Source organism: Oncorhynchus tshawytscha, linkage group LG04, assembly GCF_018296145.1.
Source record: "Oncorhynchus tshawytscha isolate Ot180627B linkage group LG04, Otsh_v2.0, whole genome shotgun sequence".
Classification (NCBI taxonomy): Eukaryota; Metazoa; Chordata; class Actinopteri; order Salmoniformes; family Salmonidae; genus Oncorhynchus; species Oncorhynchus tshawytscha.
This window is the reverse complement of record NC_056432.1, coordinates 33844571-33868450: the sequence shown is the minus strand read 5'-3', so window position 1 is coordinate 33868450 and position 23880 is coordinate 33844571. Positions and strand designations below refer to the sequence as shown.

Genomic DNA, 23880 nt, shown 5'->3' with positions numbered 1-23880 from the left:
ATGAAACGTGGCTGGGTCTTCAGCATGACAATGATCCCAAACACACCGCCCGGGCAACGAAGGAGTGGCTTCGTAAGAAGCATTTCAAGGTCCTGGAGTGGCCTAGCCAGTCTCCAGATCTCAACCCCATAGAAAATCTTTGGAGGGAGTTGAAAGTCCGTGTTGCCCAGCAACAGCCAAAAAACATCACTGCTCGAGAGGAGATCTGCATGGAGGAATGGGCCAAAATACCAGCAACAGTGTGTGAAAACCTTGTGAAGACTTACAGAAAACGTTTGACCTCTGTCATTGCCAACAAAGGGTATATAACAAAGTATTGAGATAAACTTTTGTTATTGACCAAATATTTATTTTCCACCATAATTTGCAAATAAATTCATTAAAAATCCTACAATGTGATTTTCTGGATTTATTTTCTCATTTTGTCTGTCATAGTTGAAGTGTACCTATGATGAAAATTACAGGCCTCTCTCATCTTTTTAAGTGGGAGAACTTGCACAATTGGTGGCTGACTAAATACTTTTTTGCCCCACTGTAGCTCAGTATTTTAATTATTTATTTTATACAGTTATTATTGCTCATCTTAGTCAAGGGTGCAAATAATTTCAGACCCCACTGTGTGTGCTTTCACCAACTCCCCTGACTATGGTTGTCATGTCATAGGAGTAGCTAGACTGACAGAGAATTTCGCCAGTGTCAGGCAAGGCAAGGACCAGTTGGACAGTGTAGAAAGTCTGGCACCTGGCCCACTGGTCGAATCAATGTTGTTTCCACTTCATTTCACCCCCCCCCCCTTGGTGGTGACATGTTTTGTTGAATTCACATTAGTTGACAACTCAAATGTAAATCAAAACTATACTGAACAAAAGTATAAACACAACATGAATAAATGTCAACAATTTTAGAGTTACAGTTCATAATAAGGAAATCAGTCAATTGAAAGAAATTCATTAGGCCCTAATCTAGGCCCACCCACTGGGGAGCCACTGTGCTTCTAAATTTGCATTGTTTGCTGTTTAGGGTTTTAGGCTGGGTTTCTGTATAGCACTTTGTGACATCTGCTGATGTAAAAAGGGCTTTATAAATACATTTGATTGATTGGTTGATGTGGAGGTCCTGGGCTGGAGTGGTTACACTTAGTTTGCGGTTGTGAGGCCGATTGGAAGTACTGCCAAATTCTCTAAAACAACGGAGGCACCTTATGGTAGAGAAATTCTATGGCAACAGCTCTGGTGGACGTTCCTGCAGTTAGCATGACAATTGCACGCTCCCTCAAAACTTGGGATATTTGTGCCGTTGTTTTGTGTGACAAAACTGTACATTTTAAAGTGTCCTTTTATTGTCCCCAGCACAAGGTGCACCTGTGTAATAATCATGCTCTTTAATTAGCTTCTTGATATGCCACACATGTCAGGTGGATAGATTTATCCTGGCAAAGGAGAAATTCTCACTAATAGGGATGTAAACAAATGTGCACAACATTTGAGAGAAATAAGCTTCTTGTGAGTATGGAACATTTCCAGGATTTTTTTTAGCTCATGAAACACAGGACCAACACTTTACATGTTGCATTTAGATTTTTGTTCAGTGTAGATGTTGAACTGACCTAGTGGGGGGTACGTTCTGGTGATATACAGTTGAAGTCGGAAGTTTACATACACTTAGGTTGGAGTCATTAAAACTTGTTTTTCAACCACTCCACAAATTTCTCGTTAACAACCTATAGTTTTGGCAAGTCGGTTCGGACATCTACTTTGTGCATGACACCAGTAAATTTTTCAACAACTGTTTTGACAGATTATTTAACTTATATGTCACTGTATCACAATTCCAGTGGGTCAGAAGTTTACATACACTAAGTTGACTGTGCATTTAAACAGCTTGGAAAATTCCAGAAAATGTATGTCATGGCTTTAGAGGCTTCTGATAGACTAATTGACATAATTTGAGTCAATTGGAGGTGTACCTGTGGATGTATTTCAAGGCCTACCTTCAAACTCAGTGCCTCTTTGCTTGACATCATGGGAAAACCAAAATAAATTAGCCAAGACCTCAGAAAAAAAAGTAGACCTCCACAAGTCTGGTTCATCCTTGGGAGCAATTTCCAAATGCCTGAAGGTACCACGTTCATCTGTACAAACAATAGTACGCAAGTATAGACACCATGGGACCACGCAGCGGTCATACCGCTCAAGAAGGAGATACGTTCTGTCTCCTAGAGATTAATGTACTTTGGTGCGAAAAGTGCAAATCAATCCCAGAACAACAGCAAAGGACCGTGTGAAGATGCTGGAGGAAATAGGTACAAAAGTATCTATATCCACAGTAAAATGAGTCCTATATCGATATAACCTGAAAGGCCACTCAGCAAGGAAGAAGCCACTGCTCCAAAAAAAAACATTAAAAAAGCCAACTACGGTTTGCAACTGAACATGGGGACAAAGATCATACTTTTTGGAGAAATGTCCTCTGGTCTGATGAAACAAAAATAGAACCGTTTGGCCATAATGACCATCGTTATGTTTGGAAGACAAAGGGGGATGCTTGCAAGCCGAAGAACACCATCCCAATTGTGAAGCACGGGGGTGGCAGCATCATGTTGTGGGGGTGCTTTGCTGCAGGAAGGACTGGTGCACTTCACAAAATAGATGGCATCATGAGTCACCAAATTACGTGGATATATTGAAGCAATATCTCAAGAAATCAGTCAGGAAGTTAAAGCTTGGTTGCAAATTGGTCTTCCAAATGGACAATGGCCCCAAGCATACTTCCAAAGTTGTGGCAAAATGGCTTAAGGACAACAAAGTCAAGGTATTGGAGTGGCAATCAAAGCCCTGACCTCAATCCCATAGAAAAATTGTGGGCAGAACTGAAAAAGCGTGTGCGAGCAAGGAGGCCTACAAACCTGACTCAATTACACCAGCTCTGTCAGGAGAAATGGGCCAAAATTCACCCAACTTATTGTGGGAAGCTTATGGAAGGCTACCCAAAACATTTGACCCAAGTTAAACAATTTAAAGGCAATGTTACCAATTACTAATTGAGTGTATGTAAACTTCTGACCCACTGAGAATGTGATGAAAGAAATAAAAACTGAAATAAATAATTCTCTGCTATTATTCTGACATTTCACAATCTTAAAATAAAACTGGTGATCCCAGCTGACCTAAGACAGGAAGTTTTTACTAGGATTAAATGTTAGGAATTGTGAAAAACTGAGTTTAAAATGTATTTGGCTAAGGTGTATGTAAACTTCCGACTTAAACTGTAGATCTTATAGTGTTGATTGCATTGTCAAAACTAAAAGAAGCAAGAACATCTTAGAAGTGGAGAAAAAAAACACCAAACCTGATCAAGGAAGTTTGTGAATGACCTGTAAACTTACCAAGTCAGATTGAATGGAATAAGTTGACAATGCAAACATTTGACTTAAACCCTTCATCATAAGGATGCATAACAATTAAACAACATTTAATGAACAGCCTGGACAGTTACCATTAGCTGAGATTAACCATTGTGACTGTCTGATGTGTTGTCTGCTTTATGACCAAAGGTTCTTAGTAAAACCCAGGGTTGATAGTACAACAATGCAAACACATATTACCAAATATACATCCAAGTTCCCTCTAGAGTTACTACTATGAGCATTGTGAAATGATCACAGACAGATAATGTGTGTGTAAACTTTATTATCCTTCAGAGACCATGACTTGTGCAGATACGGTAGTGCTTGTACACAGTTTAGATTTAGTTTTCCTACAAAACCCCAATTCAACGTTTTTACAATGTCGCGGCACAGCTCAGGGTCCAATGGACAACAGTGGACATGGCCGTCTGTCCGGATGCACGAGGCCAGAGTTACCCATAAACCCTAGCGATAGTTTTCCAGAACATTTATCAGACAGGTTCTACTTGAACAGGAAGAAAACAAACCCCAGGATGATGGCTGCTGCAAGCAATCATGCTGAATAGTTTATGTTTGTATTCTGCTCTTTTTGTATTTTGTCATTTTCTTTAAAAAAAAAAGTATCATAATAATGATTAAGACTACAACAATGCACTATAGACAATACACTATTTTATTCCATAATGGACTTATTTGCTCATTTAAGTATCGCAACATATCTTAAATTATACACTGTTTTTTTTGTCAGTACATGAATTGTTAACTCTGAACCACTGGTACATGGATACATACGAGCTCTATTCCTCTAGTATGTTTTTATTCTCTGTGTAACATTTGAGTTTCTTCGACCATTCTGTTAGTTGTTGCCAATGGTGAGACAGTAAAAGGCCTCAAAATACATTTGTTTAGTTTTGAACACAACATAGGTAATACTTGGTATATGTGTAACATGGAAATTGTGCTCCTGGTTGCATTGTTACAGCATTATATGTTTGGCAGCACATGCACAGACATCAGCATATCGCAGTTATGTTTCACATCATCAACAACCAGAGCTGTGGGATCCTGTACCGTACATCACAGTGTAGTGGAGAGACCCAACGTCCATCTTGACTTGGTTATTATCAGATAATACGACTCTAGTGAAGAGAAGGAACAGCGCAAACCCTCCCAGTCTTGGAGTTGTCAACAGATCCCTACATGCTTGATAAACTACACACAGACAGTACACCATAACCCAAGTAACTAGTATTCCTAGTCCATAATAGTACTGTATCTCCAACACATGGTACCTGTTAAGATCTCTATTGCACAGAAACAGTCTTGAAACAAACAAACACGGACTCAAATTTGAAACCTCCTCCTGTATAAGGCCTAGCAGTGCTTAGGAGAGGGTGGGGGAACTCGGTGCTGCTCCCCCTTCACCCGCCCCCTCTCTGGCTCCTCAGTAACAAAGTCTCTGTACCATCAGTGCTGTATTATAATCTCTAGAAAAACATTAGTATTTAAAAAAAAGAAGCTGTTCTATGGTTGACACAGTTGATGCAGTCTATAGAACACCTGGACAGAGAGGTGTACTGTACATTAGCGACATCTTATTAGTTATATTCTCTAGGAGCTAAGCGCTGTTGTCATGCGGTGCGTGTTGAATGGCGGGTAGAGGGGTCAAGTAGAGGGGTCACTTAGTCTTGCTGTATTCCATTGGAGAGGGGGAGAAAGAGGAAGTGGGAGTGAGAGGTGAGGAGCGAGAGGAGGTGGGGGCAAAGTGTAGATCTTTTCAGTTGAGAGATTTGGGTGTGGGGGTTAGGAGTGTCCATAGGTGGGCTAGGTGTGTCTCAGAGTAGTGAGATTGGGAGTATCAGGGGTGTCAAGGCAGGGAATACATATAGAATCCATAAGCAAGCTGTATCTGTATCCCAGTGCAGGGTAAGTGTGGTTCAGGTCGGGGCCTGAGGTTGGCCGAGGGGGGCGCGTTAGAAGCTCCAGGTAGAATTATTGGGACCTTAAGGTCTACATGATCTGTGTCTCAATCGACACCATATAGCCAATATATACTGCACTACTTTAGACCAGAGTCATATGGACCTGGTCAAAAGTAGTTCACTATACTGGGAATAGGGTGACATTTGGGACGCAGGCTTAGTGTAGCCCTAGGGGGGCTGGGTGGGGTAGAGGCGGTCTACATGTTGTAGTTGTAGGGAGGCTGGGTGGGGTAGAGGCGGTCTACATGTTGTAGTTGTAGGGAGGCTGGGTGGGGTAGAGGCGGTCTACATGTTGTAGTTGTAGGGAGGCTGGGTGGGGTAGAGGTGGTCTACATGTTGTAGCTGTAGGGAGGCTGGGTGGGGTAGAGGTGGTCTACATGTTGTAGCTGTAGGGGGCTGGGTGGGGTAGAGGTGGTCTACATGTTGTAGCTGTAGGGGGCTGGGTGGGGTAGAGGTGGTCTACATGGTGTAGGGAGGCTGGGTGGGGTAGAGGTGGTTTACATGTTGTAGTTGTAGGGGGGCTGGGGGGAGTAGCCTGGGGCAGTGTAACCGTAGCCTCCTGGGTATCCAGGCTGGGGTGCCACTGGAGCTGAGCCTGCCGTCAACATCAGCTGCTGACCTGTACACACACCACACACAGATAATTGTTACCTTTCATCAATAATAAACAACTGTCTTTCTCGTGTTGCATTCAGATTCCCTTACTCATTTCCCCCCCTATGCCAACTGATTCCAGAAAGTTTAACCAAGCCTTTTAATATAAATTGCATTACCGAACCTACCGAAAACTATGGGGGTGGGTTCTGTGACTTCTTCCTCAGTCTTCCTTTGGCTTTCTGACTCCTCCAGTTTATCCACCTGAGAACAAAGGGTCAGACAGAGGTCAGAGAGAAAAGCCAGTCAGTTGCCTAATGGGTGGGCTCACTATAATAAAACTGTGGCGTTGTAAATTATTTGTCAATTAACGTTCTACAGAGATACATTCTGATAATATTTTATTGGTGATGTTAACTTTTGTCATGAAGACAACAATATGCATAATATTATACTTCACCTTTCAATATCAGACGTTATAGACTAGTATCTATTTCTACAGTGAGGATGCCTTAGAGAAGATGCCATGCGGGATTGGTGAGAAACTACACTTTTCCTTACAAGTGAGGGAGCATCTTTAAACTACTCTAGAAGCACTGTATACAGCAAGGCTTGTGAAAGTTAATTTTGTATTCTCTGTGTTGTGGAGAAGCTTGGCCCACGCCAAGATGCTAACACTCCACTTTGCACTCCACGCAAAACACATCCCAGTCCAGGAGGAAAAAGAGACAAACCTCAATCACAACTTAACATGCTTCAGCTACAGGCCACTCCTTGCCTAACAAAATGCAATATTTCACCAACTTATCTAGAGCAGTTTATCAAAAGTATTTTGCTTGGTTAAGAGCATGCATCTTTTTTAAACTGTGAACTGCTATCTTATCCAAAGCTAGTTGAGGTCATTTTCCTCAAGTAAATGTTTAGCAATCTTCGCAGGCAGTGCTTCAGAAGTGTGAGCAGTAGTGTCAAATATAGGCTAAAGAAATCAAATCAAGCAAGATTTCTGATGTATTCAAGAGTCAAACAGAAATGTGTGTATTATTGTATTAAAGTTATGTAATTAAATCATCATCTATTTTTGGCATTGAGAATCTCTATTTTGAGTAATAATAGCTGTGAAGATGTGACTTGTCTGTATGAACAATTAACTAAAATGAACTAAATAATTAGAATGTCATAACTACAAAATAAACTGGCAGTGTGTGAATGATAAGAATTTCAGCAGCAGAAAAAACTACAAGGGAGTATGTGCCTCCTCTGATAAATAAAATAATGAACATGCATAGAAAGCTAATTGATGGTGTGCAACCCAAATGGTACCCTATTCCCTATACAGTGCACTACTTGTACGGCTCTGGTCAAAAGTAGTGCACTATGTAGGGAATAGGGTGCCATTTCGGATGCACAGCAGTGTGTGGGAGTGGTGGTTTTGGTTCTGTGGCTGTATAGCTAGCTAGCGGCTGTAAAGCCGATGCTTCTCACAATGTGGTATTGTGCACTACAATACCAATGTGGTATTGTGCACTACTGTACATAGCAGTTAAAGCTACATGAGAATACTCCGACAGAACTGTGTTTGCAGCAGGGGGCTTCAACTCCAGTCCTCCAGGGAGGGCCAAGTGTCTACTGCTCTTCATCTCCATGCTCTCTGGCAAATCACTGATCAGTTTAATGGCAGACATAGGAATCCAGCAGATACTGCAGTCCTGGAGCTGCTAACAACTAGCCTGGTCCCAGATCTGTTTGTGCTCATTGCGGTCATTAGTCAGGCCAAATATTGACATGGAAGAATAAACAGATTGTCACTCAGGCTAGCTGACTACTGATGCAGAGGACTATAGTGCAGCACCTTTTGTCATGTGTTACTGTTCTATCATACTGTTCTATCATGTGTTCCTGTTAACCAGGACCTCTATCATGTGTTCCTGTTAACCAGGACCTCTATCATGTGTTCCTGTTAACCAGGACCTCTATCATGTGTTCCTGTTAACCAGGACCTCTATCATGTGTTCCTGTTAACCAGGACCTCTATCATGTGTTCCTGTTAACCAGGACCTCTATCATGTGTTCCTGTTAACCAGGAGCAAACAGTCTGGGATTATCAGTGAGGGGAGAGACCCGGGGGAGGGTCGAAGTAGGTAAAGGGCGGCCAGTCCTGGTTCTAAGGGGTTGAGTGTGAGCATGGCTTTTGTTGCCCCGCTCTTACATATCTGATTCAGTCTTCAATCTAGAAAGACTAAAGGCTTAATCAGGTAGGTTGGTGCTGGACTGAAACAGAACCCCGCACCCCCTGTGACGCTCTAAAGAACCAGGACTGGCCAGACCTATGTTAAGGATTCTCAGTCTACATACAAGTCCATGCTAGGTTCTTACATCAGAAACCTAGGGTCTATGTTAGAACAGGAAACAGACAGAACAAAAAGGAGATAAATAAAGAGAGCCAGAGACCGTCACCTTCTCCTCAACCTCATCAACCTGGAAGAGAACCCACAGAGATGAGCTCACAGATCTTGGGGTCAAAGGTTACAGGAAGTGGTGTCATTACTACACATTGTTCTAGAGGAATGGTTGTCTTCCCCACTTAAAGAGTCTCATGTTTTAACTTAATTGCAAACACAAAGTGAAGAAATACAAAATAATAAAGCTGTGTGAAAGCTTTCTCCAGCAGCGTTATCACCATATTTAAGTAAACTTTCCACTATTTTAATTTGTATTACCAAAAGTATCTCTAAACCCTGTCTGCTCCTACAATACCTACAGAGAGAAGGTCAAGGACAACTGTCCATCTCTTACAAGAGAAAATTCTGGAAACCAGTCAAATTAGCAGGAAGAAATCCATTATTTTTACTATATTTTCACTGACCGAAATTAAGATTGTGTACGTCCCAAATGGCACCCTATTCTCTATATAGTGCACTACTTTTGACCTGGGCCAATGGGGCTCTGGTCAGAAGAAGTGCACTATAAATCGGGAATAGGGTGCCATTTGGGACACAAAAAGTGCTTGCCGTTTTTGGAGCAGGACTGACCTTGGTGAGGTACTCCCTCATGACTTGGATGAAGTATGGCATGGCAAAGTCCATGATGTTGTGTCTCCAGGCCAGCTCCAGCACCACGTCAGGGTGCAACAGGTCGTAGGAGGCAAACAGACAGGCAGCGAAACACTCCTTCCTGCCCTCCTCCAGGAACCACTGCAACAGGGTCTCAGCCAGCTCAGCATCCTTAGACTCAGCAGCGTACAGCATTCCATCCTGCCAAATACACACAGTAAGAGGGGGGGGGTGATTGATTTGATTAAAATATTGATTTGAGACCGAAGTCATGTCTCTGCAGCATACAGCATCCCATCTTGAGACTGACAGGGGAAGAGATGGATGGATGAAACACAGGAACATTTTGATTCACAGATGTTGCACCAATGGTTACATATCATTACAAAGCTGAAAAACTACGGAGAAGTGTCTTCCTTCAGTTATTTCAACAAGGTGTGGCTGACTAAATATTCACTATTTCCGACCTCCAAAGGGAAACAGTGCCCCCATCAGGCTCTAGTCAAAGTAGAGTGAAGTGTGAAAAGGTCCCAGAAAATATTTACAGTGCAAGACAAGTAAAAAAATAAATATATATAAATAATAAAAACTTTGCACAGCAGTTTGTCTGGATCCAGGTGCTGGTTTGGCAGGAACAACTAGTATCCCCCAAAAATGTTAACCTTGTATAATTTGTCCTTCTTGCAGAGTTCCACGCTCTGTCTCCAGCGGTTGTTGCCTTTGTAGAGGTATGCTGCGATGCGTCTGAACTCAATCAGCTCATGCTTCTCCAGTCTCTGGGCCAAACCAATGGTGTCAAAGTTATCATATGCATCGATAGACGCCCTCAGACCCTATGGACAACACAGACATACAAGTCATGCTTCCTGGAGACCACAACACATAATGCCATAGAACAACATAAGAGCATAACTAGAACACACACACTCCCTCACCTGGTAGTCCTCCTCCTCTGTCAGCAGGTTATTGAGGGCCTCGTTGACTCCCTTGTTGTTATGACTCTGGACTGACCTCAGGTAAGGCTTTACCAACTTCAACTGGTTAACCTGGAGACCCACGGAAGCGTCATATTATTTGGTCTTGCGTTGCTGCTAAATTTGCAGGGTTGTAGTATTGTGGGAACATGTTTTTCAGTCTATTCCGGGTTTAATGACAGGTGTTTTGACTGATTACCTTGGTGAAGTAGCTGACCGTGCGGCTGTGGTCTAACCGTGGTGACAGTATGGTCAGAAGGTCATTCGTCAGCAGAGGTTTGTTGTCCAGGTAAAAGGAAAGGGATTTGTAGTACAGCTCCACATTGGCCACCTAGAAAGAGTCATATAACACAATGAAGTTCCTTGCGGAGAGAGGTGGCTACAGTTGAGGTTAGAAAGCCTTCAGCCCTTCAGTGAGGTTTTCAACTGTTTTGTGAGTGAGGAGCCGATGAGGTCGTGCTACCTTGGCAATGATGTCCTTGAACTGCACCTCCTTCCAAGCGTCCGTAGGGTGTGACATCATCGTGAGGACAGCGTTGTCATATTCCTCGTATTTATCATACAGAAACACTAACTCCGCCCACAGATGGGACTGCTCTGCCGCTCGCAGCACCTGATTGGACAACCACAGGAAGTGAGGTCACAGACGTGACATATGGGGAAAAAGAGAAATATTTACAATCGTTTTATTTAGAGAGAGAGACACACACCTTAGGGATGTTGACGCGGGACCAGAAGAGTTCCAGGTGTTCTCTCATCTTCTGGGGTTTAAATTTGGAGTAGAGGATGGCCAGCTCTGTGAACATGCCCATGTGAGCGCGCTCCAAACCCAACGCGGCCTCCAACAGGCCTATCAGCTCCTCATAGTAACCCCGGTCCTGATGCACACAGACACAAACATGAGTTAACCACAGACACTGTACAGACACCTAAACTATCTGAAAACATTCCCTTTACCTGGTACTAAACTATAGAGGACACCAGCAGGTTAAAGTGATTCAGGGGATTTACCTGGTAGTAGCTGATGAGCTCCTCCAGTTCATCAGCGTGGATAACAATGTGTAGACCACAGATCTGAGCCAATCGAAACTCTTCCCCATCCACACACGCACAACACACCTTAAGAGAGAGAGAGAGAGAGAGAGAGAGAGAGAGAGAAAGAGATCGAGCGAAGTCATGATACACAACCCGTCAAATGACTTACACATACGTACAGCATAACGTGTGTGTAAGAATGTTTAGATGTACCTCCTTCCAGGTGCGTGTGCTGTTGGCTTTCCTGGCGCTGTCCACAGCAGCTTGGTACTCTCCTAGGTGTACCAGCGTGGATGCCAGGCGGGCAAAGTTGGACACGTTATTGTACAGCAGCTTGGCAGCATCGTACATCCCTTCTTCATAACACCTATCTCCCACCTGCAGGAGAACAAAGAGAGGGTGAGTTCAAAGTTGAAACCAAACGTCTCAGCGAACAATGTTCCATGTTGATAAATGTGCATTTTGCACGTATTTGACACATGTACCTGTTGTATATGGGCGTTGTTAGGGCCGCTGACAAATTCCTCTAGTTCGGCCAGTCTGACAGTTTTAGCCAGAGCAAAGATGAGCTCTGTCTCTACATACGACTCTCTGGCCTTCTTACGAGCCATCTGAAGGAACTTCACCAGATCCTCCCAGTTATCTAAAACACACACAATAAATTCTATACATTATACACACATACAGTGCATAGGAGGCTTCAAGTGAACTCTTGTTGGACGTATCTATCCACGCCACTGCCTTATTGGACGTATCCCCGCCACTGCCTTGTTGGACGTATCCCCGCTACTGCCTCAGTTTCCTTGCTTTTCCATGTTCCTCACACAGTGTGATGTGTTGTCTTACTGTTCTTGCTGGCAGCGCTGACCACCTCCATGTAGGCCGACGGGTCGTCGGCTTTGATGTAGGAATCGATGGCCTCTTTAACCAGGTCTCTCTGGAGCTGGGCTCTGGCCAGTTGACTCCATACCGCAGCCTCATTACAACGCTCTGCAAACTCATAGGCTCTGTCCAGGTTACTGATTTGCTCGATCAGGACCTAGAGAGACAGTTGGTCAGTATAAATAAAGACGTCCAATGATACAAATATTTGTAAGGTGCAGAAAGAAAAGTCAAGAAAAGCATTGTTGGTGCATTGAAACAGAACAGGGTACAATGATTAGCTAAATATTATGCATTATCTTCAGACTCTTGTTAACCTGAATGGCGGAGGTGTTGACGTCAAACTTCTTGAAGATGGCGAAGGCCTCCTCAAAGAGCTCGTTGCTGATGGCGATGTTAGCAATGTCGGGGGCATCGTAGTTGTCCAGGCGGTTGACGTACTCCATCACACGCGTCCGGTCTGCCTTGATGGCCGTCAGGATCAACAGGTTCTGGAGGTTTCTGAGGGAGAAACAGAGAAGACACACAGAGGCTAGATAAGACTTCCAACTACAGGTATTCGTAGAACATTGGAAATATTTGAGTCTTTTCAACCTCCGTATTTAAATGCGAGGCCAAGTAAAGTGTTTGTGTGTGTGCGCGCGTGGTGACTGACCGGTGCTCGCTGAAGACTGAGTTGTCCAGTACAATCTTCTCCAGTAGTTCAATGAGCTCATTGGGCAGGTCAGCTGTCATGAAGGCCTTGACCGTCACAGACACCTCCTCTGGGTCCTGGGTCTCTGACAGAGCAGTCTGCACCACCTGGGAAACACAATGAAACACAGGTCAGAACACAGGGAGATGCAAGTCAGAACACAGGGAGATGCAAGTCAGAACACAGGGAGATGCAAGTCAGAACACAGGGAGATGCAGGTCAGAACACAGGGAGATGCAGGTCAGAACACAGGGAGATGCAGGTCAGAACACAGGGAGATGCAAGTCAGAACACAGGGAGATGCAAGTCAGAACACAGGGAGATGCAGGTCAGAACACAGGGAGATGCAGGTCAGAACACAGGGAGATGCAGGTCAGAACACAGGGAGATGCAGGTCAGAACACAGGGAGATGCAGGTCAGAACACAGGGAGATGCAAGTCAGAACACAGGGAGATGCAGGTCAGAACACAGGGAGATGCAGGTCAGAACACAGGGAGATGCAGGTCAGAACACAGGGAGATAACAACATAGTGTTAACAGAGGGTATTGTACTTACCTGGTCTATGAGTTGGCGTCTATAAGGGTTATTCTCCTCAAGAACGTTGGCCCATAGTTCTGGGTCTTTCCGTCGGACCAGGTAACGAGCCTCACTCTTGAACAGGGAGTTCTCATTGCACACCTACAGCAGAGCACAATGAAACCAAACCAATCAATGCATTAGTCATCTCCTGTGGGTGTGTGCGTTGTGTGTGTGTTCAGACCTTGATAAGGTCCAGGTCACACTGGCCCCTCTCATAGGCGACACAGGCGAGGTGGGGGTCTCTCTTCTCACAATACTTCCCCACTACAGCGCTGTCGTAGAATGTGTTCTCCTTCAAGAAGCGCTCCGGGGTGTTGTTACTGTCAATGTAGATCTTAGCCAAGGCGTTGTGGGTAGCCGGCTCTTCACAGCCCTCGTGGATACGAGACTCAAGCCACGACAACAACAGCTTCAGTCTGGAACACACACAAAATCTCCTTTTGAGAAACCCTCGTGAAACATTTTGTCTGGGATCTTTGAGGCATTACCTCACCAGGGGGAAAGGACAGGCCTGAAAGTTCTGACAAAGTGTTCTCCCCATTTGAAGAACAGGAGCCGACAATGTTGGGAGACCACATGCGTAAGTGATGTGTCTGTACCTGTTCCTCTTCTCCACCTCTGCCACCAGCTCATCAGTGGAGAACTGCCCTCTCACCACCATGATCAGGTTCTTAATGACGTCTTCAGCACAGTCTACATCCAACAGACCTCCTATCACCACAGGCAGACGGCTGGGGTTCACCTACAGTACACACATGTCAAGGTCAGGCAATAGCAGGCAATGGCAATTACAGCAACAAAATAAAATAAGTGCTATTTATTGGTAAAACCAACAATAAAGGTATCTTGACATCTCTCTTCCTTCCCTGCAGTGCTGTGTTCCTCACTGGGCCTCCTGCCAGGCGGATGGCTCTTACCTTCTGAACGTAAATCTCTATGTACTTCTGCAGAGTGTTGCGGTAGAGATAGAGCACCAGGTCATGGACAAAGTCAAAGCGGTCACACACTATGATCAACGGCAGCTGGTCTGTCAATTTAGCCTCCTGATGGGGGAGAGAGAGAGAGGCAACACAGAACATCAATAGTTACATTACATTACATTTGCAAAAGGAAGCCGATATCCCATGAAACAACTGTGAAAGGTGAGAATTCAGTCTGGTTCGTGTCACTTCCGATCTTACATGTAACTGAAAGCTAGTGAACCTGGTTTGTAGTCTTCTAGGCTAAACATTTTAATTTGATTTTTTAAACATTTTAGTCATTTAGCAGGCACTCTTATCCAGAGCGACTTATAAATAAACATTCACTTAACCAACACTGCTGGGGTAGCCCCCGTACCTTGAGGAAGTTCTTGACCCTGTCCGGGTCGTAACAGTTGCTCTCTCTACAGATGCGCTCCACTTCCTTGATCTGCCCTGTCTTACAGGCCGCCTGGATGTATTTAAAATGGACGTCAGGGTCCTGGCTGAAGTTCACTATGGAGCCCAGGAAGTAGAACAGACCTGGGAGAGGAAGAACACCGTTTCACAATTGAATAAGTTTCCTAGTTTCCCTGTGAAAACATATGGTAGACTAGGCTCTAGCATCCTAGGCTCTAGCATCCTAGGCTCTAGCATCCTAGTCTCTAGCATCCTAGGCTCTAGCATCCTAGGCTCTAGCATCCTAGGCTCTAGCATCCTAGGCTCTAGCATCCTAGGCTCTAGCATCCTAGGCTCTAGCATCCTAGGCTCTAGCATCCTAGGCTCTGCATCCTAGGCTCTAGGGTCTGTGGCTCTAGCATCCTGGCCACAGCATCCCCAAGGCTCTAGCATCCTTTTCCTAAACATCCTAGGCTCTAGCATCCTAGGCTCTAGCATCCTAGGCTCTACATCCTAGGCGTAGCATCCTAGGCTCTAGCATCCTAGGCTCTAGCATCCTAGGCTCTAGCATCCTAGGCTCTAGCATCCTAGGCTCTAGCATCCTAGGCTCTAGCATCCTAGGCTCTAGCATCCTAGGCTGTGCATGTGTGCCAGGGTCTGTGGCTCTAATAGCTGGACCACATAGACCCCAAGCCGACACGTTTTTAAACATAAGAGAAGCAAGACCCAGGCGTACCCTCGTAGCTCTTGAAGGACTCAAAGAGCTCCACCAGGGTGTTTGTTCCCAGCTGCTCGTGGTATTTAGATGCCACCTGGACACACAGCTGAAGGTTCTGTCTGATGTTGGCTGATAACATGGCCCGAAGACACTCTACTGAGTCCTCTACTGACAGGGCGCCAAAGAAGTTTACCAGCCACTACAAGGAGAGAGGAGAGGGTTAAAACACAAAACACATTTTATTTGTCACATGCACCAAATACAACAGGTGAAATGTTGCAGTGAACCTTAGAGTGAAATGCTTACTTATAAGCCCTTAACTTCTTAAAGCATTGTTGGTTTAGAAAAAAATAGATAAGTAGAAAATAGAAAATAAAAGTAACAAATAATTCAACAGCAGCAGTAAAATAACAAGCGAGGCTATATACAGGGGGTACCAGTACAGAGTCTATGTGGAGGGGCACCGGTTAGTTGAGGTAATAATTGAGGTAATATGTACATGTAGGTAGAGTTAGTGACTATGCATAGATTATAAACAGAGAGTAGCAGCAGCGTAAAAGGGGGGCCTGGGTAGCCCTTTGATTAGCTGTTCAGGTGTCTTATGGCTTGGGGGTAGAAGCTGGGTATAACACACGAGAGAGAGGTTACATTTGAAGCCACCCCACATACACCTACGTACCTCAGGGTTGAGCAGGTGTGTGTGTACGACAGCCCGTTTGATGTCGAACAGGTCAGTGTAGTGCTCTAGAGCCCTCTGTTGCAGTCCAGCCTTCTCACACAGCTGGGCGATGTGGGCACGGTCATAGTGGCTAAACATCTGGTTGCCAAGGATCGCGTCGGCTACCTGGATACACACAGAACCACCAATTACAACACATACTGCACCAACAGAAACACAACAAAACATTATGAAAGGTGTGTGTTTGTACCTGGGGGGCGTGGATGAGGTTCATCTCCAGTAGGCGTGTCTGTAGGTGTCCCTCGGCTGGCTGATTGTTCTTCAGAGCGTCCAATAGGAAGGAGGTACACTGCTGGATCAGACTTCCCTCCATGAACACATCCACTATCTACACCAATCACGAGGGAGAGAGCGGGGACATTAGCAGCCAATAATAGTAGAGAAAGAGGTAATCAAGAGTCACAGGGACATAATCCTGCTGGATAAGGAAGTGCATTGCTGGATTAGATAGGATGAAGTTACCTCTAAACTGCTGATTCTAGGGGTATGTCCCAAATTCGCACCATATTCCCTATACAGTGCACTACTTTTGGCCAGGGCCCATAGGTCTATGCTTGTGGGCAACTTTTAGCCAGAGCCAGTTATGACAAGAGGAGGAGGGGAAAGTTGATATGCCCTTAAAAAGGAGGAATAACAGACAAGAGAGGCCCCTCACTGGGCAGTGTGTGTGTTCACGCAGGCCTGTGTCTGTGCTATGTGCGTGTGTTACCTGGTTGATGTTGGCCAGGGGCTCCTCATCTGCCACCAGCATCTGAGAGAACTGTAGACCCTGTTCTGGACTGACCCGCATCACATTCCTCAACAGAAACACCCAGTCTGGAGAGTAGCCCACCTAGGAGAGGAAAGAGAAAAGAGGGGGGAGAGAAAGAGGGGGAGAGAGAGAACAGAGGGGGAGAGAAAAAAAGAGGGAGGAAAGAGGGGGAGAGAAAGAGAACAGAGGGGGAGAGAAAAAAATAGGGAGGAAAGAGGGGGAGAGAAAAGAGGGGGAGAGAGGGCAGGAAAGAGCAGGGAGAGAGAACGAGAGAGGAGAGTCCACATAATACTGTCATCTGACAAGACAAAATGGGCAAGCTGACATTTTAGAACTAGGTACTTCAGGTCAATCAAATGTACTACTAAAACAGTGTTGTCTTATTACATCATGATCATGGCAGAATGCTATGAGATACTCAGAGTTGTGTCTCCCAAATAGCATCCTATTCCCTTCATAGTGCATCACTAGCCATATGGGTAGTGCTTTATATAGGGAATAGGGTACTATTTGCAACACATCCAAAGGGAGGTCCATCCATTCTCAGAGTGAAGTGTACCTTTTTGGCGTAGAGCACTATCTTCTGGAACTGTCCGGTCTCAGCAAAGCACTGGATCACCTTGCTGGGTACGTTGGCTCTGAGGTAGACACTGAGGGCTAGCGTAGGATCTACTGCCTTAACCAGGTCACCAAGCTCCTCACAACACTCCAGCTACACACACGCAACACATCAACTTTAGCTATACTGCAATTTCAGGGTAAATATACAAGCACAAAGGGAATCGATTGACAGACTATGGAGGGGGGACCTCTGTGTTTAGTTTTACCCCCCCAATTTCATGGTATCCAATTGCTAGTTACAGTCTTGTCTCATCGCTGCAACTCCCGTACTAGCTTGGGAGAGGCGTAGGTTGAGAGCCATGCGTCCTCAGAAACACAACCCAACCCAACCAAGCCGCACTGCTTGTTGACACAATGCCCACTTAACCCAGAAGCCAGCCTCACTGATGTGTCGGAGGAAACACCATACGCATTGCGCCCGGCCCTCCACAGGAGTCGCTAGTGCCCGATGGGACAAGAACATCCCTGCCGGCCAAACTCTCCCCTAACCCGGACGACGCTGGGCAAATTGTACGCCGCCCTATGGGTCTCCCGGGTGCGCCTGGCTGCAACAGAGCCTGGGCTTGAACCAGAATCTCTAGCAGCACAGCTAGACCACTCCGCCACTCAGGAGGCCCGTGGGGGACTTCTGTTTACATACACACAGTCTTAGTCTTGATGTGTGTGTGTGAGCATAGTAACAAGGCTGCCTAATCCACTCCAGTCAGTCCTACCTTGTCCTCTTTCAGCCACTTCTCCAGCAGCTGCTTGCGTCCTTGCTGTAGCACGGGCCTGCACAGCTCCAGAGACTCAAACTTGTTGAGCTGGCCCTGGTCCAGCAGGATGCCAAAGTACTGCAGCAGAGGAGAGGCCTGGCCCGGCTGGGCTGGCACGCTCTGGAACTTACGGATGGTCTCCGCTGTGCGCAGGACACCCTGGAGGAGAGGAAGAGGATAAGATACAGTAATTAAATGTTATTGTTGCTAAGTGTATAGCAAGGCTTAAGGAGGATCCAGAAAGAGACTGTATTTTCCCCTCCTAGTGTTACAAAATTCCAGTAACCTTCCCCAAATTCTCAGGTTTTCCAGAAATTCTGGTTGGGGGGTTCCGTATTCCCTACTGATTCTAGGAATCTTCCAACCAGGTTTTGGGGAAATATTGAGAAAGTTACCGTAATGTTGCAACCCTCCTTCAGCCCAAACCAACCCAACAGATCATCTCCCCTAGTCCTGGCGTCTGACCTACCTTGGGTGTGGATGCGGCCACCTTGGCAGCCTCGGAGTAGGAGCCCTGGGCGAACAGTGTGTTGAACTTCCTGGCAAACAGCTCCTCAGCCCCGGCCAGGTTAGAACGCACGGCCATCCTCAGGCCCAGGTCTGGGTTCTGCAGCACGTTGGTGGCATAGTTCACTATGTTTTCCTCCTCCACACACACTGACAACACCTGAGGGGGATGCCGAACATTTAGGAATTAAATACATCAATGGATTAATAACACATTTTTAGTGATGATTTTCAATAAACATAAGAAAGAACATGACACAAAAACAAATTAAAAAATATATATAAATACGTTTTATTTAGCTGGATAATGTGTATATGTGCACATGCTTTCCCTGGTATCCACCCATGACAAAGTGACCATAGAGATCCTGTTGTATACATCCGTATTGTAATTCTAATGGGTCTGACATTCTTACCTGTCCCTTCTTGTTAACCCCGATGATGCCGGAGGTGAGTTCGTGGGGGGCGGTGACGAAGATGGTCTCGGCGCTGATGCGGTTCATGTAGATACACACTCCTGACTCCAGGTCGTACAGGTGGATGTAGCCATACTTCGTGATCAGGTAGATCACACCGTGCTTGGTGCCAATCTGAGGACAGAGAAACCGGGGACACAGAGATTATACCCTCTGTATGGGCCAAAGACACCTAGGTCTCATCAGCATTGTTGAACGGCAGTTAAGTGTTTTAATAGTTAACGAATCCTAAACATATGTGTGTGCAGGTTACTGGGAAGTAAATAAATGTTGCCAAGAGAATGGTAAACTCAAACAGAAAACAAACCGCTTCAGTTGTACTGGTTAAATATGCATTAAGAAAACCTCCCAGCCAATCCAGTCTGGCTCGACTGATATGCATTCATTCATTGAGAGAGGCACCCCGAGTGGGTCCTTCCCTGGTGGGTCTTTAGGGGTCCTTACCTGCATGGCGACGGGGAAGTCTGTCTGAGCCTCAGGTGGGAAGAACACGTCAACAGCCTTCTTAGTAAACGGCTGGTTCCCTGTAGCCGGCTGACCCACCTCTATGATGTGCAGCTGGAAAACATGACCACACAGGTCAACATAGTGACCGCATACTAACCACACATACTGACCGTATGCTCTGACCGCATGCATTAAGTAATCATCATCATTCAACTGCAGAAGAGTCAACCACAAGCTTCCTCCAGTTTCTCCAGTCACAAGTAATGCTTACAGAGGGTGTCCTGGTTTGTTATGGAATCATTACTAGGTTCACCATGCCTGTATACCCCCTAGTGTCCGGTTCTCACCTTGCCCCCAGCCTGGCTGCGCACAGCGAAGCAGAACAGAGTGGAGGCTTTGGTGTTGCCCTCCACCTTAAACTCTCCGAAGGCTGCAGCATGGCCTTCGATGGGCTGGGACACCTTCCTGTCCACAGAGTACAGCTGCATGGCCCCCACCACACGGTTTTGCTGCAGGATAGAAAAAAAGAGGGGATGTCATCACTATCTGAACATGCTAGAAAAGAACCGAAGTACGGTGCTTTAAGAATACAAAACCTACACTTTATGTCTGATGTGTGCACACGCTGTGAAGTATGGGTTTGTATGTGAGACAATAGAAGACGGATCATAAGGTGTGTGTGTGTGTGTGTACCTGTGCCGAGATCCCTATAAGGAGGAGCCACTTCTGCTGTTCGTCTGTTCTGTAGTTTATGATCTGGCATCCGGCCAGACTAGCGTGCCGATCAAACACTTTGATGGGCTGCGAGTCCCCCTCCATGCTCCAATGGTAGACGGCCGCTTCAGTCACCAAGGCGACGGTGTTGACAGAGATCCACTTCCAGAACATGACTTCCTCGGTCATGGTGTGAGCCTTCATCTTACTCTTCATCTCAATGTTGAAGATCTGCAGGCACTTAGCAGCTGAGAGCCGAGGGAGGACGAGAGAGGCGAAACAGTGAGACACAACACATTGTTTTGCGCTGAACCTGAATGAAGCTAATGCTAAACTGTAGCTAGTGAACTCACATCATTTGGGTTGCTAGCTGACTATCCAGGATCATGGACCTCTTTCTAGGTATTGATGAGATTTGTACTTTGCACAAATCTGTAGCGTGTGTAAACTATCCCTTTGAGTTCCCAGCAAACTGGATTTCTATAAGTCAAAAGTGCTCAATTTCCCTGTTCAGTGAGAGCGTCGAGGCAGTGGGGATAAAGAGGAGGGAGGTAGATAGATAACACGCTCAATAGACCTAATAGATAGTATCTAGAAGACAGATCCTCCAGGACAACTTTGCAACTCTTCCCCTGGTTGTTGCTGTAAAGGAGAATGTGTTCTCAATCTCCTAGGTTGTGAAAAAAAGGTTACATGTTTTTTTTTTTTTAAAGACATTTGTCACACATTCCAGGCCCAAGTATTCTTAACCAGGGCATAGCCATTTAGACTATTTCGAAGAAAAAGTGAGAAAGAACTTCTAGAATCAGTGTCGCTGCCTACTACTGAACTGTTCTAGTCTCTGGCATGCGGAGAATAATGAGTGTGGAAATCAATCTCCATACTTTACTAACCTCCCATATCACAACCAGTTAAAAAAATGGAACTAAGCCTAAGGGACAGCATAGTAGTGACAGCATGTCCTGTAGTTTTAAGTTTGCACAGTGAAGTGAGCGAGGAACGCAACTGGTTTCACAGAGACCATAACATGTAGGTGAAAAGGTACAACATACCTGGTACACTGTAGAGTGAGATCTAGGGCTGGAGACCAAAACCTCTTACACACACTAGGGCTGGGCGATATAGTTAATGGGCTTTTCCCAGTCTAATTGTTTCAGCCAAACTTCAGCCAAAAATAATGGATAAAACTGACAGTAAGGTAGTCCTATTTGTAGAATATTGCATAAGAATCAAAATCCTAATATCGCTATTCCCAAAAACAACAAAACATCGTTGACAGAACAATCCTTCTCCTCTGACTGCATTTTCGGCTTCAATTGCAGTTCTTAATTTCACCACTAGGGGTAGTCAGACGATTGTTGTTGACATGTTGTGCTTGTAAGTTAGCTAGCAGTTCTCTTCTCAGCTGTTAGCAGTTTCTCACTGGAGATAAACAGATGATTGCCATCATTTTTTTTAGTCATTACTGAATTATTTAACGTAACAAATCAAATCCAAAACAGTCCGTGAATGAATGAATACCGTTATATTGTGTTCTATGGTTTACCGCCCAGCCCTAACACACACACACACACACACACACACACACACACACACACCTTCCAGTGTGTATGATATCTGATGATGGATACCACACACAGTCTACCAGCATACAACAGGTCATGCTAACATGTGTATGGTTCTCATAAAAGTATGTGAGGGTGTGTGTGTGTGGGGGGGGGGCTGTTTTGGGGAAACTCTGAAACTGAAAAGTTCTAAATCTTGAGGTCACAGTCAGGGGGTGTGGGGGGTTACCATGTGGGAAAGTTACAATGTGTGGATTCAAATGTACAGAATCAAATGCTCCTCTGTCCACAAAACAGTCTCATTGATCCGGTTACTTGTCAGAAGTAATCAGAATACATGAGTTCAGTGGGTTAAGAAGGTGGTGAAGCTTTTATGAGAAGGGACATGATGACCAAAGACACCACGGATAGACGGACGGACAGGCAGACAGAGACAGGAACTCACCGTCTGAGAGGTGACAAGACAGAAAGCAAGGGAAAGAAAGCCATGAGTCAGTCCGAGAAAAAGAGGAAGAGAGAGATGAAGTAGGAGAGATAGGCAGACTTCACGGCGGGAGAGGGAGGAGAGGGAGAGAGCGAGAGAAAGAGAGAGAGAAACACTCACCCTCTGATAGATGACAGAAAGCAAGGGGAAGAAAGCAAAGAGTCAGTCAAAGAAAAAACAAGGTGGAGAGAGAGAGAGGTAGAGAGTTGTGCAAAGCCTGAAGAGAAAGCATCAGAAGTAAGGCAAACCGATACAGACATGAAGGCTAAAGCGCTTGGGGCTCTAAGGGCTAGAAGCAGTGGCGGAAAATCAACTTACATGACCAATTTAGTACACTTCAGGCAATATGTCTGAGTGCACTGACTCCTGGTATTTATAGCACGGGAGAAAATAGTGCATTATAACAGATACACCCAACTCTTCTTTTGACAGCTATGTTAACGCTGGAGTTACATAAACAGCAATCCTGTGTGAATAGTACGCACGCTAAAGCAGACACGCATCTACTGTTCTTAACTTTTCAGGAACAAATGAAGAAATAGGCTGCTCATATTGCGGTGTACTGTAGTAAGGCTGAAATTACCATAGCAGCAGCATTGGATTAACAAGAAACTACTTAGTGAGTGCATTGTAACAGAGCGTTTTGGTTGTTGTTATTACACTGGTCGAATAAGGAGCCCAGGGAGGGTCGGTCAGGGAGCGGGGTCATAATGTGACTCCCAAATGGCACCCTATTCCCTACATAGTGCCCTATGGGCCCTGGTCATAAGTTGTGTGTTACCTGGGCGAATTGGGTGCCACTTGGGAGGCAAGCGTAAGGTCGTGGTGGTACCCTACCTTTGAGGGCGATGACCTTGCTGGCAGGGTTCATGATGGCACTGTCAGCAGAGATAGGACGTCTGCTGGGGTTATTGGGGTCAGCCATGTCTATGATCACCACCTGGTTCTGCTCGCCCACCTTCTCCCGGATGCAGATGAACTTGTCAGACTCCATGGTCAGGTAGCTGAAACCAATGTTAGCCGGGTTCACCCCCAGGTTCTGCAGCTGAAACACACCGCAACACACACAGCTTTTCAATGGATTGGGTATATTTTGACCTCTTTTGGAATAGTTGAAATGTGTGCCATTATTGCTCACATCAAATCAAATGTTATTAGTCACATACACATGGTCAGCAGATGTTAATGCGAGTGTAGCAAAATGCTTGTGCAACCATGCATCAATCTAAGTAACATAATACAATCATCTCTATCTAAATCCGTAATTTTAAGCTAGACACAGGCGAACTCAAATCAAATCAAATTTTATTTGTCACATACACATGGTTAGCAGATGTTAATGCGAGTGTAGCGAAATGCTTGTGCTTCTAGTTCCGACAATGCAGTAATAATCCAACAAGTAATCTAACTAACAGTTCCAAAAAAACTACTGTCTTATACACAGTGTAAGGGGATAAAGAATATGAACATAAAGATATATGAATGAGTGATGGTACAGAGCGGCATAGGCAAGATGCAATAGATGGTATCGAGTACAGTATATACAT

At 45.2% G+C, this 23880-nt stretch overlaps 1 protein-coding gene across 3 annotated transcripts in view; it reads right to left on the bottom strand.

The window, feature by feature from the left end:
- Positions 1 to 3669: 3669 nt before the first annotated feature.
- The window catches only part of LOC112248609 (clathrin heavy chain 1), a 39033-nt gene continuing 18822 nt past the window's right edge, over positions 3670 to 23880 (bottom strand). The window contains exons 2-33 of one of the 3 annotated variants that reach the window (XM_024417771.2): positions 23171 to 23378; positions 20264 to 20532; positions 19918 to 20079; positions 19568 to 19681; positions 19064 to 19237; positions 18610 to 18807; positions 18099 to 18299; positions 17324 to 17476; positions 16723 to 16845; positions 16204 to 16341; positions 15954 to 16118; positions 15293 to 15473; positions 14537 to 14700; positions 14116 to 14241; positions 13798 to 13940; positions 13380 to 13614; positions 13175 to 13297; positions 12579 to 12724; positions 12241 to 12424; positions 11888 to 12080; positions 11527 to 11684; positions 11255 to 11419; positions 11018 to 11125; positions 10717 to 10884; positions 10470 to 10619; positions 10206 to 10337; positions 9968 to 10078; positions 9695 to 9865; positions 9012 to 9233; positions 8431 to 8457; positions 6171 to 6246; positions 3670 to 6007 (exon numbers count right to left, since the gene is read on the bottom strand). In XM_024417771.2, coding sequence (XP_024273539.1) covers positions 5886 to 6007; positions 6171 to 6246; positions 8431 to 8457; positions 9012 to 9233; positions 9695 to 9865; positions 9968 to 10078; positions 10206 to 10337; positions 10470 to 10619; positions 10717 to 10884; positions 11018 to 11125; positions 11255 to 11419; positions 11527 to 11684; positions 11888 to 12080; positions 12241 to 12424; positions 12579 to 12724; positions 13175 to 13297; positions 13380 to 13614; positions 13798 to 13940; positions 14116 to 14241; positions 14537 to 14700; positions 15293 to 15473; positions 15954 to 16118; positions 16204 to 16341; positions 16723 to 16845; positions 17324 to 17476; positions 18099 to 18299; positions 18610 to 18807; positions 19064 to 19237; positions 19568 to 19681; positions 19918 to 20079; positions 20264 to 20532; positions 23171 to 23378 — 5010 coding nt within the window. In that variant the 3' untranslated portion in view covers positions 3670 to 5885. Of the gene's footprint in view, positions 6008 to 6170; positions 6247 to 8430; positions 8458 to 9011; positions 9234 to 9694; positions 9866 to 9967; positions 10079 to 10205; positions 10338 to 10469; positions 10620 to 10716; positions 10885 to 11017; positions 11126 to 11254; positions 11420 to 11526; positions 11685 to 11887; positions 12081 to 12240; positions 12425 to 12578; positions 12725 to 13174; positions 13298 to 13379; positions 13615 to 13797; positions 13941 to 14115; positions 14242 to 14536; positions 14701 to 15292; positions 15474 to 15953; positions 16119 to 16203; positions 16342 to 16722; positions 16846 to 17323; positions 17477 to 18098; positions 18300 to 18609; positions 18808 to 19063; positions 19238 to 19567; positions 19682 to 19917; positions 20080 to 20263; positions 20533 to 23165; positions 23379 to 23880 lie in introns of those variants that run through there. The other 2 variants (XM_042320671.1, XM_024417772.2) reach the window with 2 other exon arrangements.